This window comes from Alosa pseudoharengus, unplaced genomic scaffold (genome assembly GCF_046254945.1).
Source record: "Alosa pseudoharengus isolate Yale_2024_CS ecotype anadromous, Long Island Sound unplaced genomic scaffold, YU_APseudo_1.1 YU_APseudo_1.1_scf_10, whole genome shotgun sequence".
Classification (NCBI taxonomy): domain Eukaryota; kingdom Metazoa; phylum Chordata; class Actinopteri; order Clupeiformes; family Clupeidae; genus Alosa; species Alosa pseudoharengus.
In genome coordinates this window covers 14,184,029-14,202,230 of record NW_027468565.1, presented here as the reverse complement: position 1 = coordinate 14,202,230, position 18,202 = coordinate 14,184,029, and the positions used below count along the sequence as shown (strand labels likewise).

The 18,202-nt window shown below is 41.7% G+C and overlaps 1 protein-coding gene across 1 annotated transcript; it reads right to left on the bottom strand.

The window, feature by feature from the left end:
- Window positions 1-6,859: 6,859 nt before the first annotated feature.
- LOC143101156 (proton myo-inositol cotransporter-like) lies at window positions 6,860-14,587 on the bottom strand. The gene is made up of 11 exons (XM_076264574.1): window positions 14,309-14,587; window positions 13,883-14,042; window positions 13,297-13,502; window positions 11,482-11,590; window positions 10,823-10,986; window positions 10,553-10,670; window positions 10,054-10,179; window positions 9,819-9,937; window positions 9,557-9,709; window positions 9,122-9,349; window positions 6,860-7,561 (listed from the first exon to the last, which is right to left on the bottom strand). Exons 1-10 carry the CDS (start codon window positions 14,547-14,549, stop codon window positions 9,126-9,128), a joined length of 1,620 nt encoding a protein of 539 aa, XP_076120689.1. The 5' UTR covers window positions 14,550-14,587; the 3' UTR covers window positions 6,860-7,561; window positions 9,122-9,125.
- Between the last annotated feature and the right edge of the window lie 3,615 nt (window positions 14,588-18,202).

Genomic DNA, 18,202 nt, shown 5'->3' with positions numbered 1-18,202 from the left:
AAGCTTTTGAAGACTGCACTCTGAAGTATATTTTTTCAAAAGCTATTACAAGGCTATTATGCATTATGTAGCCTACTGTACGCAATACGTTTTCCTTACAGTATATATTTCAGAGTGTGAATGTGTGAGAGAGTGTGTGCGCGAGAAGCCGAGCTTATTTTCAGTATCAGCCTAGTGGTGCTACATGCCCAGAAAGTTGCATGTGCCCCAGTGTCCTGAAAATGCCTGAAACAAAACAAGAAATATTGAAAGAAGAAAAATAAACCCAACCAACCACAGCCATAAGATAGCCTAATGTCAACCAACCTAACAAACACATAATCAGAAACATAATCATTACCCTAAATAACAACCATCTCAATTACCCTAGCAACATTTCAGCAACCACTAACATAATGTAAACCTACAGTAGAAACCACTATAGCACCACAATGATTACCCTAGCAAATTGCAGAGCAACCACTTTATATCAAGTCAGGTCAAGTAACTTTTATTTATAGCACATTTATATAGAATAGTAACCACTATGATTACTCTAGCAACACCCTAGCAACCATTTAATTACCTTAGTTGCACCGTAGCAACCACTAACGTAATGTAAACCTAGCAATCACCAGAGCAACCAACATGATTACTTTAACAAACAGCATAGCAACCATTTTATATAGCATAGTAACCACTCTGATTACCCTAACAACACTCTAGCAACCATCTCAATTACCATAACAACACCCTAGCAACCACTAACATTATGTCAACCTAGCAAACGCCATAGCATTGGTTGCCCTAGCAACCAGCAGATCAACCACTTTATATCAAGTCAAGTCAAGTCACTTATATTTTATAGCATAGTAACCACTATGATTATTCTAGCAACACCCTAGCAACCATCTTAATTATCCTAGCAACACCCTAGCAACCACTAGCATTATGTCAACTTAGCAACCACTATAGCAACCAACATGATTATCCTAGCAAACAGCATAGCAACTACTAGCATAGTAACCACTATTATTACCCTAACAACACCCTAGCAACCAACTATCTCAACTACCATAGCAATACCGTAGCAACCACTCGCATTATGTCAACCTAGCAATCACCATAGCAACCAACATGATTGCCATAGAAACCAGCATAGCAACCACCACCTCTACTGTAGCAACAACAAAAGTAACGTTTATCTTTTGTGCAGATCATATAGAATCAGCCTTTTTGGCCTGGTTTGCGTAAACTAACAAGGAATCCCTACCCTGACGTACGTAAATTCAGGCTAAGAATCCCCCTACTCCAAGAAAATCAAAGGCTAATGTAGGCCTACATATTCTCAACTGACTGGTCAAAAAGTGTGCACCTTATTATTATCTGCAGGTGTGTAACTTTGACTTTTACATTACATTACATTTGGCTGGCTGACGATTTTTAACTAAGGCGACCAATAACATGGTAACAGTTAAAGTGTAAGTTCAGTGTAAATTGACCCATAGCCTTGTTGTATAAGCTCACCACATGCAGCCCATCGGAAAAAGAATGAGACAATTTGGGACAACGTAGGCCAAGTTATGGACAGGCAGCTTAAAGCAGACCCATGGGGCATCAAAACGGAAACTGAAAGTAACTCCCCACTGCCTTCATTTTCTGCCTAAATGAACCTTCCATTGTGCAGTAGCCATAGGTGTGTAGATTTGAACAAAATCTGTTTTGGTTCTTAACGGGAGCATTTACTGCCTGAAATATCCGATTTTGTTTACCACGCTCGGAGGTTAGTGCTGGCCTGGTGGGTTGCCTATTTACGCCGTTTCAACAGCACATGGACGGTTAGGAGAATTCTCGTCATGAAATTAAAATTCCACTGGAGCTCCAATATGGATATGTAGGCCTACACGCAGCCTTACAACACAAGTAATTATATGTTTCTGGCATTTGTATCATGTTCTCTGAAACTCACTCCATTCATTTGGCAGAGCAGAGCTGTGAGCTGCCAACAGAGGTATGCTGAGCAGCGGTCCTCCACACTGAGGTCACGGAGGCACTCCAAGGCCTTCCCTTTTAAGAAGGCCATGACCTCACTTTTAGGAGGGTCATTGCTGTCGTTAAATAACAAAATATGAATAAAAAAGCCATTTTTGTCAACAAAAGTAATAATGTGCAAATGTTAACAAATGTGGTCGTATCTTTTAAAATAATTAGAGTGGATGTCTATGAATGTGTATAGTTTAAATCATGGTGTGATGGTATATCTGACTTACTCGTCCTGAACTCCCAGAAAGCCCCTGCAATCTTTGGGGTCCACCTAGTACAATACAGTACAGTGAGTGATCTTGATAATGTAAGCAGATGCAGCTGCTCCACCCGCAGTAGACCACCAACATATGTGTGATGCCAAATATTCCAGAGGGACCCATGTGTCTTCTGACAATGTCCGTGCCCATATAGGAGCATTTGCTTACCTTGTAGTACTGAGGAGATCCACAGTCGCCCTGATGCCACTGGCCTGGACTGCGTTGTCCAACAACTGATCTCCAGTTGTCAGGATATGCAGATCTACCAGTGACATGGCAATCCATGGTCTCAGGACTGATGCTAGCTATAGTCCTTTTGGATATATGGAAGTATGGGAGAAGGTTGGAACTCAATATCTCAGAATACAACACTAAGCTATATTAGGCTATATAAAGACAGTCAGAGCAATGTGTTTGCTAATGCATTATAGTTATATAGCCTAGAGTAAGATGTTTCAAATACTCATGAAATGATTTTAGTTTTCCCAATGTATAAGAAAAGCAAAATGTGATCTAAAGAGATACTTGGGACAAATAAACTATAAGAAACTTTTTAAAAATCAATTAAGATTGTCTTTTTCTTTTAGACATCCTAATAGATGTTCGAATTTCAACGTTTAAAGCTACATTTCGAGAAGTTACAGAAAGTAAAAATTAAATATACATAATTGATAGAAATAGATTGGCCTACCTGATGTTACCAGAATTTGTATCATATTCGAAAAGTTTGCTGAGCAAAATGTGTTAGAAATGTGCCTGCTCTTATCAAACGCTATTTTGAACTTTTGCTGTAGGCAGGGTCACATAAATGTTGTTTGATTGTGACGGCTAATTAAAGTGAATGCTGACGCCACAGAGCAGAGAAGACAGGGCGTTCTGGGCCGTGACGTTCCATTCGAACGTCACGGCCCAGATAGCAAACACTGGGACGGAACTGGGCCCAGTTTCCCGATAACGACGGAGACACGCTCTTAAGATGGTTTTCTACGATTCATCTTACGATCGTTCGTTTGGTTTTTCCGACTGTTTCCCGAACATGCTCGTAGCGTGAACGCGCATGCACTGCTCTTAAGAGGAGCTGTCCACGTTAATAGTTCTGAAATATCCTTTAATTTGATGGTGATGACAGGTGACTGCACGTCACAGCTATAGGCCTACCATTTAAACTTCGGATCTACACATTCATTCACATCAATACGAAAATAGAAACATTAACATCTGCATGTAAGCATCTCAAGTAGGCTAGGTTACCACACACATACCTAAATAATTGTAATTATTTAAAGGGACACCAGGCAAGCCTGAAGTTTTTTCTCTACGAAACTCCCCCTCGCTCGGTCTGAAGCTCTTTTCCTTTTCTTTGCATCTTCCGTCAAGGGTTTTCGCTGCTTCTTCGCCGGCTCTGCCATTAAATACACACGTTTGCAACAATCGCTAGCGTTTCGTTAGCCTCCCTCTGTGCTGTGGATGCAGGATGGAAACTGAAACTGCTTCGGTCGCCGGGTACGATACACTGAACTTGCAAGCGGGATATTCTTCCTACAGGCATAGGGGCGGGCGAGAGAGTCTTCATTCGCCCTGTAATGAGTCATTTAACCATATACCGACATACGAAGATGAGTAATTAACACGAAAACGTTGCCTGGTGTCCCATTAAGCTACGATGATTTCGGGAAGCAGTCGGCAAATCTTAAGACGTTCACGTAAGAGGGACTTTACGACGCTCTTAGGCTTAGATGCTTTCGGGAAACTGGGCCCTGGCGTCCAAACGCACATCGGTCCAAAATTGGTCTGGGCCCAGTTTCCCGATAACGACGGAGACACGCTCTTAAGAGGGTTTTCTACGATTCATCTTACGATCGTTCGTTTGTTTTTTCCGACTGTTTCCCGAACATGCTCGTAGCGTGAACGCGCGTGCACTTCTCTTAAGACGCTCTTAAGGGGAGCTGTCCACGTTAATAGTTCTGAAATATCCTCTAATTTGACGCGATTTGACGGTGATGTCAGGTGACTGCATGGCCTACCATTTAAACTTCGGATCTACACATTAATTCACATCAATACGAAAATAGAAACACTTTGACATCTGCATGTATGCATCCCAAGTATAGGTTATATACCACACAGAGACATAAATAATTGTAATTATTTTAAGATTAGATTGTTGCGCCATGCTATAATTTTTCGCAGTGTCACTTAAGAACACGTTTGAAGATAATAAAGAAGTCGAGTAAGAAAGTGAGGAAATGTGTAGGCTTAGATTTTAATGCAGTACAGACTAAACCACATGTTGGTTTCTCCGCTTTTCACCTCAAAGGCCTAATAAAATATAGCCTTCACTTAGCAAAGATAATGTCAAACTATTTTGGCAACGTCTCTTTGATTGCATTTTTGTCCGCTTGTCATCACATTATTATGCCCATTAAATGTAGGCTATGCTATTTTGCACGCTAAAGTCTGATTAATCACAGGTAAACACAATAAAGAATGGGAACGTAAATTGGATTATGTATTCTAAGTTGTAATTCCTCTGTATGTCCTGTTGGTGACCTCAGTGAGAAGTAGGCCTACTGTTAAGACGCTCTTAGCCGGTAACGAGTACACTGGAGTAGAGGTCTGCACTCCCGCGGTAGACCCGCGGGACCCGCGGGTCCCGACGCAAAAGAGTGCGGCGCGGGACAACTTTTGAAAGCTCTTTGCGGGAGCGGGCGGGATGAGAGAGGTGCGTTCGCGGGTGCGGGACAAACCGATGATTCACTGCACTCCCGCAAATTAAATATGTGCGTAAAATTAAATATGGAAATGATTAAAGTACTGTTCATAACTATAGATCAGCTGGATGTTCTGTAAGGCAGCATTAAAAAACTGACGGATAGCAGGCCTATAGCCTATATTGCCGTTTACGTGGGTTCAATTTGTTCCTGCTGCTCATTGTCAAAACTCAAAAATCGAAAGCATGACAGAGGAAGAGGGCACCAGACTAGGCCTTCAGTTGTTAGCCTAGGCCTACATTCAGAACCAAGAAACTGACATCTGGAGTCTTTCTCAGGTGTTTGTGCTCCTTTCGTGAGACAGAAAGAAAAACTGAATAGGCTATCCCTCCTGCATGCGGGCTTTAGCGGGCGGGAGCGGGACATCATGTTACAGATGCGGGCGGGAGCGGGACTAAAAATGACACATTACTGCGGGAGCGGGCGGGAGCGGGACAGAATATTGCGGGAGCGGGACTGAAGAATCAGTCCCGCGCAGACCTCTACACTGGAGCAGTGTTTTTCAACCACTGTGCCGGGGCACACTAGTGTGCCGTGAGAGGTGTGCCCCAGAAAATTACCCAAATGTCACTCACTGGTCCAGAAAAGCAACTGTTGCATCAAAGAATTTATAACCACATGCTCTCATTGATTGTATGTTTGCACTATTTGTGGTATGCAGGCATTGTACAACGGGGGCCCCATATCCAGCATTCACAGAATCATCACATATCCAGTTCATAACAACATTCAAATTAGATATAGTCACCTACAAATGAAACAGAGGGTGCTTGTTTTATTGAGCAGGTCTTGCATAGAAGCCATAATAAGGTCATATCTGTGTATTATTTGAAATTTTAGGCTATGGTATGTTTATTTTTTCTTCACACAGGATGTTAGTGTCCCGTGGGTGGGACATTTTAAGTGTGCCGTGGCACAAAAAAGGTTGTCGTAGATCTACGAGTGTTTTCACGACGCTCTTAAGCTACGATGGTTTCGGGAAACAGTCGGCAAATCTTAAGACGTTCGTAAGAGGGACTTTACGACGCTCTTAGGCTTAAGAGCTTTCGGGGAACTGGGCCCTGCATGAGTGGCAGGGTTGTCTCATAGCACTGTTACATCTGACACAAATAACAATTGACTACTTTTACCACTGCTAGGTAATAGTAAAAATAATGAAACAAGCATATGATCAATACTGAGCCAACTATCTTCTTTTCCAGCCTTACTGTAGAAATGAAGTGGCCATGGGAACATGTCATAGTGCACCCCCATGGTTTCTAAATTTGTACCATTCCAAAATACCTTTTTTTTTCTTTAGCAGCCAGTTGACAATGAAGTAGGGAAAGGTCAGTCAATTTAGCAGAATCAGCACCTTAATTAATGTAATTACTATGGAGCCCAGGAGGTGTCATTGCACGATATGTTTGTGTATCGAGAGAATGTGCGCTCATTTTACTAAATTGTGCTCTCAATTTAGTAAATCGTGCCACAATTTAGTAAAACATGCACACGAATTGTCCTCTCTAGGCGCTGGCTATTGCGTGTAGGTCTGAGACAAGGTCCACGGCATCCTCCTTTACATAAAATTGATTTTTATTACTCTGACTATTACAATTTATATCAAATCAAATTTATATAAAAATCGCCACTAACACGTTATTGGAATTCATAGATTCCGTTCTACTCGAACCATCTACCCTCAGCCTGGAGTCTGTAAATGCCTGCCCCTAGACACAAGGGAAATTACAATAAATCCTCCCCTTTGGTTTTAGTTTAGTAAGGAATAATTTGGCTCTCACACACAAAAGTAGACATTTCAGTGGCAACAGTCTCAATATCAAAATTTAATGGACAGAAATAATTATTTATTATCTTATACATTTTCGAGAGAAATCCTATACAGACTTTATGATATGGTCAACTAAAACCAAATATGCAATCATTCATCTAGACAAATAAATAAACCGTCCCTTTGATAAATGGCAGATCATAGCCTTTCAGTGTTTGACATGACAGAAACTATAACATACACTGCATTGCACAATACAATTGGATCCCTGTGGCTGTGTATTAAGAGGACTGCTTCCAAAACAACAAAATGCCATCCAGAAAATAATACATATCAGTTAAATTACACAGAGTAGGCCTACTCCAAAAGCAGCAACAACATGTGTTCTGCAAAAGGCAAAAATGATTGAAATTCAAAAATCAACAAACCAAAGAAAGAAAACTAACAGAAACAGAGGCCTTCTGTCTTCAAGAAAGCCACTTACACTGTATTGTTCCCAGTAATGCATTCCATGAGGGGGAACTGTTGTAGCACTACGACAACTGAAGATAAATGATGGTGTGAAGAAGGGGAAAACTATTAGTAAAGTGCAGAATAAGGCTTCAATAACTACTGTTATTATTCATGTAGTTGTGCCATGTCCATTAATGTGCGTTTGCATTACTCACTGTTATGTATGAAACAGCGGTATTTCGCTTCAGCGATCCATAGTGCATTTGGGTTAACTCCATTTGGGGCTGGGAAATTAATCATTGTTGAATTACCAAAATGTACAAATGACATCTGCTGTTGGACAACTTTACAGTTCCATCACCATAGAATCTTGTCATCCCACCAAAATAACATGTTATTTAGTTACAAGATATTTATGAGGTATTCTCAGTATTCATCATAAGCAGATCAAATATGTACACTACCAGTAAAAAGTTTGGACACCCTTACTCCTATATTATCTATTCTACTATTTTTAAAGCATGTTTTATATTTTAGGCTTTTCAAATGTCATAATCTTGGCATTCTCTCAGCCACAGTCCTGAAGGAGCTCCTATACATGTTGAGCACTCCAGATAATCATCTCTTGAAGCTGGTTATGATTATGCCAATAGTGTGCAGTCATGAAGCTGGTTATGATTATGCCAATAGTGTGCAGTCATGAAAGTTATTGGAGGCTACTTTCAAGAAACTGATTCATGAAACATACTTTGTTTTATTTAATGCATTAGATTCTTCAAAATAGCCTCCGTCCATTTATCTTCTTGACTGCTTTGCGCACTGTTGACATTATCATAATCAGCCTAATTGAAACTTGTCACTTGTGGCCTACCGGTTAGCTCTTCGGACTTGTAACCGGAGGGTTGCCGGTTCGAACCCCGACCAGTAGGAATGGCTGAAGTGCCCTTGAGCCCCTCACTGCTCCCTGAGCGCCGCTGTAGCAGGCAGCTCACTGCGTCGGGATTAGTGTGTGTTTCACCTCACTGTGTGTTCACTGTGTGCTGAGTGTGTTTCACTAATTCACGGATTGGGATAAGTGCAGAGACTAAATTTCCCTCACGGGATCAAAAGAGTATACTTATACTTACTTGGAAAATCTCAATTAACATGAGTGAACAAAAAGCGCCCAAGAAGAGCTCAACATAACCCTTTCACAATTGAAAAAAAAAACATTCCCAGTGTCTGAGAGAATGTTAAGATCTGTTTTCCAGAGACTAGATATTTTATTTGTCCATTCTCTTTTTTTCTTGCTTACTGGTAGCTTAGAAAACTACCATATATTTAAGGCATATACTTTACAGTTTTTCAATGTATCTTTCTCTTTCCAGAATTGAAAGTTACAGTCGCATTACAAAGTTTTTAAAGGCCAGTTATTTCATGGATCCATGATACTATGCATCCTGATAAAGTTCCATTGGCTTTTGGAATTAAAATAGCCCCACATCATCACATGCCAATCTCTTTTATTCCTCTTTTTAGTCAACTTTAGCATGGGTGTGCTAATTTTGTAACGTGACCATTTTAATTCACAACACATATTCAAGGAACTAAATAATTTCACTATTTTGTAACATATGCTATACTGATCAACAGCATAGACCTTCACAGCATAAACTTGTTTGAAAAGCAATAAGAGCAAGGGTCATCGAAATAGCTGAAGTTCAGTGTTCTGTTCAGTGAACAAAAGTGCTGATTCTCTGGAGTGCATGCAGAGCAAAGGTCATCAAAGTGAAGGCAGTTTCACAAGGCTCACCCAACCCTAACTCCGGAAACGGAAACGAAAGATTGACACCCAGTCTCCACACCTTCTTAGGGTCTTAAGTCTTCATCCGACACCTCATTTTCAGACTGATAGTTGCCGTCGTTTACCCTGATGTAGTGTCTGTGGGAGGCGCCAGAGTTCCTACAGGTGCACAGCTGCTCCGTAAACAGGGCCTCTATGTCCTCCAGCTGCTGGCCTTTGGTCTCGGGCAGGCAGCTGAAGATGAAGAGGAAGCCCAGCAGAGCCAGGCCCGAGTAGAGGAAGAACGCACCTGACACAGCACATATAAAACCACTTCAGCGTAACGCACCTGACACATCACATACAACACCACTTCAGCACTCCCACCAACACAGCAGAGGGCTGCTTCTCTAACATAAGAGATACATACAACATTATCATTTTTAAATTCTATACCATTACAGATATCCATCATTTTAATCATTTTGAGATCATATTATCAGATAATCAATCCCACCGTAGTAAGTGAGGTACTCTGCCACATGCAGGAATGTCAGAGACACCAAGACGTTGCAGGTCCAGTTGACGCCAGCTGAACAAGCATTTCCTGTACTCCTTGCCCACAGAGGATAGATCTCAGAGTTGACAGTCCAGGGCATAGGACCCATACCTACAGAGGGGTCAACCACCACAGATATTCAGCTCATGCAGTTTCAGAGCGACTGCACAGATATTGAACAAACATACTGCCTGACCTACTATACTCTTGGAGTTCTTACCAGGGGCAAAGAAGACCAAGTACAGAATAAGTCCCAGCAGGACAACCCACGAGTAGGGAGTAGGGCAATAATTATAAGCCCAGAATATCCCAGAATTTTCCTGAGAGGAATTGGAACACCTACAAATAAAACAAAAATAATTTATGACATCCAGCTAAAGCATAGGTCATGAAGACCACAACATGACTTGACACGAAGAGAAGATGTGACATGCTGAGATCTCCCAGTTCCCCACCTGCCCGATGAGGCCTCCTCGGTGTTGGCTTGATTGACAGAGACACAAGATGTGTCAAACAAAGACGTGCCATTCTCAGGGTAGCAGAAACCACAATCTGGATCAAGCATGCAGGGCTCACAGAAACTGCAACAAAAATGTCAGGTTATTACTTCACTATTCCACACTTACGTAACAAATCTGAAAAAAAATAAAATAATGAAATACAATCAAATGCAAATACAATACCATGGAACTGTGTTGCCGTTATAGATGTGACAGTTTTGCGTGGAATTGCCCTCATATAATAATACAGTCTTATACAGACACAGTAGTTGAGGCCATATTATGCTCATTTTCACTGTACATTATTTCATTTTGTGGTCTACTAGAATAGATTTAGATGCTTCACAATTCTAAGAACAGAAAAAAAAAACATAGGAACTCTGTAACAAAACACAGGTGTGCTGTCTTTGAGTGTGTCGCTGATTAGTGAGAGGTTGAATGCAAGCATTCCTACCTGTACTGTGTGCAGGAGGAGTTCAGAACAGGGCCGATGGGATGGAAATTGACTGGGGGAGACAACTGGGCGGACAACAGAAACCCAACAGCCAGCACAGCCAAACTCAAAGCTGTACCTGATACACAGTACACCCACACACACACACACACACAGACACACACACGTCTGATGAAAACAAAGCAGTCTTTACATTAACAGGGTAACACCATGTTATGCTGGTTATAAAATATGCCAATTGATTACTTGGCAAGTCTGCAATTGCCTTACCAACAATACTGGCCAGAGTCAATTTCCGACGCCCAACCCTTTCCACAAGCCACACCCCCACCAGAGTAAAGAGGAAATTGGTGCCAGCAGTGCCCGCTGCTAGCCAAATGGCCATTTTATCATCCCGCACACCTGCCATCTGCAATATGGTGGCACTATAATACCTGAGAAGAGACTACAGGTGGTTAATTTACCTGGGAATTCAATAATATAAGCAAACAATTATAAACAAGCTACTACTTAATCACTCTATACAAATGAAAGAGTGCTGAATTCCAGTTTCATTATCATTTGACTCTATAACACTATATGTACTGAAACTCTTTGCTGGTGACATGGACAGAAATGTTGCTTTTGTATGCAGGGCAGATAAAGGGAAACATACAGAAAACACTTGAAAATGGGCTTTAAGTCCCAGATAGCAAGGGGCTGCTGGACCACTGGCGGCCCACTGGGAGCAGATCTGGTGGTCCGCTGGCATTTTGCTCATCGGTTCTCTGGCAGTCCGCTGGCGGGTTACAGACAAATTGCCCAATATATTGCCACTAATGGTCTAAAATCTTTTTCATTTGTTCAGTTATACTCCATACATAATTTTAATATTTTTTTTATGAGCCCAGCAAACACAAATATAATTGAGGAGATTTTAGAAAACGTACATGACTGTGTTGATCCCAGACAGCTGTTGGAACATCTGGAGCCCACATCCAACAAGCAGGGCCCGTCGCACTGGGGGACTGGCCAGGATACGACAGAGCACTGGACCATCTGCAGGACAGGATCGGTTCATTTTCGGTACAGTAAACCTGTAAGTACTGCTAGCCTGATATTCACTGACAATATTGCTGATGCTCAACACATATAAAGAATAGTATTTTGAAAAGTGTGTCAAATGTGTTTCTGTAACATCCTGCACTTAAACGGTTACACCCCTAGTAAAGCTGTTCTTCCATCATGCCTTAAAACATCTTACAGTCTAGAGGCTTTTCAAGTCAAGTCAAGTCAATGCTTTATTGCCAGTGCGATGGAACATAGCCTGGAATTTGGTTTAAAACTGACTCTGAGGAGGACGTAACCAGGTACTGTGCAGATCAGATACTCTGGGATGTTGGGGTGTTGAGGGTTCTTACTGGGGATATTTACTGTTGGTGAATCGTGAAGTTCTGGCTGTGATGCTTTTAAGCCTTTTCCCTGAAGGAAGAGGGGTGAATAGGGCATTGGCAGGATGGGAGGGATCCCTGACTATTTCCCCTCCCATTTTAAGCAGTCGGGTGTTATTATGTCCTTGATGTCAGGAAGGTCCTGCCCTATGATTTTTGACGCTGTCTAGACAACCCTATTTAGCACCCTCTTGTCGTCGGCTGAGCAGTTACCAAACCAGACTGTGACAGAGAATGTGAGAACACTCTTTATCACAGCTCTGTAGAAGACCCTCATTCCAGCCTTAGACACCTTGAATTTCCTCAGTTGGCGAAGAAAGAACAGGCACTGGTGAGCCTTCTTCACAATGTGTTTAACATTAAGAAAACAGGTCCTTGAGGTTGAAGGACTTGAAGACTTACAGTGCTTTCTCTTCTAGGTGTTGTAAGATGTCATGAGTGAAAATGGATCAAGTAACCCACTAGGCAGGTGGTTAGCCACTAGTCGCTCAAACACTTTCATTATGATGGAAGTTAAGGCCACTGGTCTATAGTCATTAAGATAACTGATGTTAGTCTTTTTGGGTATGGAAATAACTATGGCAGATTTAAAACATGTTGGGACCTGACATTCTTTCAGAGACCAGTTAAAGATGTCAGTAAATAGCATAGACAGCTCATCGGCACACCATTTGATAGTGGCTGCAGAGACCGAGTCAGGGTCAGCTGCTTTCCTGCTGTTGTCTTTTCAACAGATTCCTGACCTCATGCTCTTCTATCAAAAATGGTGGGTCAAGGAGAGTGGCATCATAGGGGAGGTTGGAGCTGTCTATGGACTTATAGTCAAATCTGCAGTAGAATTCATTTACTTTGTCAGGGAGCAGGGGGTCATCATATAGAACTGCATTGCTACATTTGTAATTGGTAATCTGCTATAGGCTGTTCCAAACACCCTTGCTGTCATGAGCATTGAGTTTGGTTTCTAGTTTGGCCCTGTAGTTGGCTTTAGCCTTTTTAACTGCTTGTTCAAAAGTATATTTAGCTCTAGTGTATTGACATACATCACCACTCTGAAATGCTTTCTTTCTTTCTAAGTACAGTGATTTGATTTCCTTGCTGAGCCATTTCCCTTTATGATGCAAAAAAATCTGACTACATTTTCAAGCAGCCTCTATTGCCTGCATTTGTAGAGATCTCAAAGAACAAATCCTATTAACTTAACCCACCTTCTGCATGATGGAAGGCAATCAGTCAGAATGTAATACTGACATATATTCTACAAATGTTCATAGGCCATAAATAGATGCTGTCATAGATATATATTTGTTTATTCACCTCCTCCAGAATCCCTCTCGGCTTCAATGCTGGTCTTAATGGCATCATATTCCTCATCCACGTGTGCAGTTCCTCGGATCTTGCTGAGCTCCTGCCGGGCCTTCTGGAGGAGCCCCTTCTGGAGGAGCCAGCGTGGACTCTCAGGGAGGCAGAGGAAGCCGAGGAACTGCAGCAGAGCTGGTACCACTGAGAGGCCAAACATGTACCTGAAGTGATCACAACACGGCTCCTTAAGACCATTACAACACACTGCTTACTCTTTATTGTTTACAACCAAGAAGATTATTGATGTTCTTCCCTGAGATGAGGGCAAGGGGGAATCCACATAACTATACTATGAGAGAAAACATTAGTATGGAGTACAACCAGTATTATTTAGGGTAGTGTGAACTGCCCAGATGTGGAAAAAGTTCAAATAGCAAGAGATTGCCCACTATGTAATGTCCTTTTAACATAATATACAAGGATACCATGGTATGTGGTATTATTAGACCAATACTAAAGAGATTAAACTAAAAGGAGCTAATCTTCATATTCTATTATTGGGTGTTAAGTGTTAATAACTACAAGGTTAAGTTGGAAATACCTCCAGCCACCATGGTGCAGATAGCTGAAAGCTCCATCAACAATACTGGCAATAAATTGGCCACCAGTGATGAACAGGGTGTTGAGGGTAACCAGTTGTCCCCTGAGGTGTGGCGGAGAAACCTCGGCGATATAAACCGGCACTGTCATAGAGGCGATCCCTGTGAAAACAGGGAGCTCATGAGCCTCATACAGACCATTGTGCATAATAGGCCTATGTGCAGGAGTGATGCATGTTACTCATAAAACATGTTACTCATACTTAGGTTAATCTGGGGAACAGATAAACAGGGTAAATATAACTATTATCATATACATTTGATTGATTGTTTGTATTAGTCTATAATCAGACTATCAGACTTAGGTTACAGAGGCCTGATGAATTCACCATTAGAAATATTGAACAACTCATCAGAAATTAACTTACCTATCCCAAGTCCAACTATTAATCTCCCAAGAAGTAGAACCTCTTTGTTCGGACCTAAACTCAACATAAGGCCACCGACAGTGAAAATAAAGCTTGCCAGCAAGATACAGACTCGTCGCCCGTACAGTCCATTTAGGTACCCGCCAGCCAGAGCAGATAGCGCCGCAGCGCCCACCGTGCTGGAGACCAGTAACTCCTGCCATAGTGCACTCAAATTCATCTCTTTCTTGAGCAGGAGCATGGCCCCAGACACCACTCCAGTGTCATATCCGAACAGAAAGCCACCAAAGGCGGAGAAGAAGGACAAGACGTAGACGAATGAATGAGTAGCATTGGAAAAACCCGTTGCTTTTTCATAGGTAAATCCGCTACACCTCTAGATGAAAACAATCCAGACTCGGCTACACCGAAATATTTCGGCAATATGTTTTTATTCTTCATCTTATATCAAGTTCAGCCAGCTTGTTTTCTATGCGCTGTCAGTGTAAACAACTAGTGCTTGTCCTCCGAGTTCGTTCTTGACTACGGTTGTTAGGGACCTGAAACCGGTCTATTAGCACTTTTATTTTTTTGACTGTAGAGAGGTCACATGTGGGAGAATAGAATTCTTATCTGTCTCTGAACCAAGTTTTGTGATGATGTCATCGGCAACTTTGACAACTAACTGCTGAGTTAAACAGAAAGTTCAGAGACAGGTCTGATGTCTGATACACACTGGAGTCCATCTGATGCCAGAGGTTGAGTACATATTGAATATGAGTTTTCTCTCTAAACTTTAAACATGGTATGCCTTTGGGAAAGATCCCCACATGAGAAACTCATGATTTAGGTGAGAGTTGTAAATTGTTGAAACGGATGAATCAGCTGTTTAGTTTCCTTGGAAAGGAAATCTGGCATTCTGTTAATCATCTTGAGGCAGCTGAATTGGAAGAGAATTCTATGGCATGTAGCAACCAAGGGGAGAGCATGTAAGACTTGCCGTTTACAAGGAGTTGCAAGAGTAGGATGGAGAAGTTGACAAGCGTGATTTATTTTCTTTTGATAGTATGCACTGCAGTACCATATGGCGGTCATAATATGCATCGCTATGCTTTATATCTTGTTTTAATCATGAATGCAGATTTTTAATGACATTTCTTTGGGTTGTGTAGGTTGCACATCCCTTTTTACATTCCCATACAGAACATTTGGAGGTTGACAGATGTCTTTATTGCATCTCTTGGTTATCCTCATGTGTAAGTTTGTGTACATTTTCAATCTAGATTGTACTAGCTAGAAAAGCAAAGTACGGCTTTTCAGAGTATTTGCAGAGTATGTACTTTTCAATGTGAACTATATCACAAGTAATAAATGCAACAGTCCATTAAATGCATGGTGTATCCAGATTACCCTGTAGAGCTTAGAGTGAATGAAAAGTGCTTCAGAAAGGAAATGCTGCCACCCAGTGTGGAGAACCAAGAGTTCAGTTACAATGCAACCTAGATGTAGCTATGCCAGAGACTTTCTAATGAGGAGACACAGCACTCAAAAAATCCTCCATAGAAATGCATGGGGCTAGTTTGTCCGTTGTCTACACATATTACACCCCTTCCTCGGCAAAACGTCGACATGTGAATACATTGAGCCAATCACGTGGTGTGATGTGAATACATTGAGCCAATCATATGGTGTGTTGTGAAGACATTGTGCCAATCATGTGTTGTGAACTCGCAGCTGGAGCAAGATTGGTGTGGTGAAGCCTTGCACACGCACATTTCTGCCGAATAGGATGCCCGATGAGTGCCCAAAAAGCGTTGCAATATGGCCGCCAAGTGGAGGGACTTGCCTAAAAGGACTTTGGCTATGCCCAGAGTTTGAATACCCTTTTTAGGGTATCCAAAACACTTATATCACTTGTTCTACATACAGTGCCTATAGATTATTAATCATATTAATCAGCCCCCTTGGATATTTCCCCTTTTACTGCTTTTAGAAATGGGATCTTTATCAATTGAATTTGGCGTTTTTTTCAATAATTTACAAAAAAACCCTCTATAATGTCAAAGTGTAAGCAGATAGAAGACCCCCCCCCCCCTTGTTAAAGTGACTGACCTAAATCAACAGCGATCCAGCCAATTGGTGCTAGTAGTCTCACAATTAGTGAAATGGAGATCCCCTGAGTGCAGTGAATGTGTATAATAGTAATATAAAGGCATCTGTGTCTGGAAGGTCCTTTCACTGGTCAATAAGTATTCCTGCGTGAGTCGCCCAAAGACATGTGAAAAGCTCCAAGGTCAAATGAAAGAAGGTTCATTGATCTGATGAGACAAAGATTTAGCTTTTTGGAGTACACCGTGGACAAAATATTTAATTTCCATCCCTGATGTGTGTGTGTGTGTGTGCGTGTATGTGTGTGTGAATGTGCGTGCGTGCCTGTGTGTGTGTGAGAGAGTGTGCGCGTGTGTGTATGCATGTGCGTGTGCTTGTGTGTGTGTGAGTGTTTGCATGGTTGTGTGTGCGTGAGCGTGCGCGCTTGTGTGCATGCGTGTGAGTGTTTGTGTGCCTGTGTGTGTGCGTGTGCACGTGTGTGTGTGTGTGTGTGCATGTGTGTGTGTGTGTGAGTGTTTGCATGGTTGTGTGTGCATGTGTGTGTATACGTGCCTGCATGTGTGCTTGTGTTTTTAAGTGTGTTTGTGCATGTGTTTATGTATGTGCATGTGCATGTGCGTGTGTGTGTGTGTGTGCAGGTGTATGTGTGTGTGCGTGCGTACGTTTGTGTGTGTGTGTGTGTGTTTGTGTGCATGCATTTGTGTGCGTGCTTGTAGAAATGTAGTAAGTACTCATCCTCTACCGGCAACCCTTCGCTCAACACCACCATCTACAGGCCAATTTGTGTACAGTCACTAAATGTCCATATAAATTGGTCAAATTGGTACACATAATATGACCCCCCATGTTTCACAAAACATGCATTGAAGCATGCATTCAGGAGGTGTCATAAAGACCCTACCCTTCAAATTTCGTTTTGATTTCATGTCCGTTTTGAACATGTGAGCTACCTGCAGATACCTGCAATTACGCCTCATTTTTGCTTTTTAATTTTTAACTATGTAGTGCTAAATTAGTGGTTATGGGATATGCTGAGATGGCCCCTTGAGACCCACATACAAAAAACTGGTCAGGCCCTACAATTCTTGAGATATTCACAGAAAACTCTGTCTGCCCTACACTCCTTTTGGGGGTTCAGTGCAGTGGGTGGGTGACGGATTAAAAACGAAAATCAATGGTTCCGTGTCATCCTTGTAGGTCTACATGCCCACCAAGTTTCGTGCAGCCCGGTCTTTCAGTTTCCCAGGAATTGCTGACACAAAATCACTGAAGAAAAAAGTAAAGCAACTCTGACTAAACCTAAATGACCGCTGCTTTGCCGTGGCGGTCATAATGGTAGCATCCAGGAACAGATGAAAGGAGAGTGCAATTAGGATGCTGAATGAAAATTTATTTTTGTAATAGTAAAGTGTCTGGCTTTTGTATGTTTTTTAGAATGTCCTGCATTCTTTAAGGCTGTAAAACAAGCAGACAAACAAACAAAATCATTGAGATTAAACTGAGAAAATGCAATGAGTATGCAAAAATGAATTTGCAATTTCAGGTTGCTTTTACTGACAGAAACTTACCACCAAAATGTAGTTGATCTATAGAAGGATTAAAATCCCTGAGCAGGGTCATGCACAGTCTGTTGACCAAAGAATCAGCATTGCAATATATCAGAAACATCTACATTTGCTATTTTCTTACTAATGGTATATGACTGGTGTGTAAGCGTTACCTCAGTGGGGGGTCTTGAGAGCTCAGGCAAAGGTGGACAAGGCTGTGTAATGCTTTCAACCATATCCCCTGCACACACTGTATGCA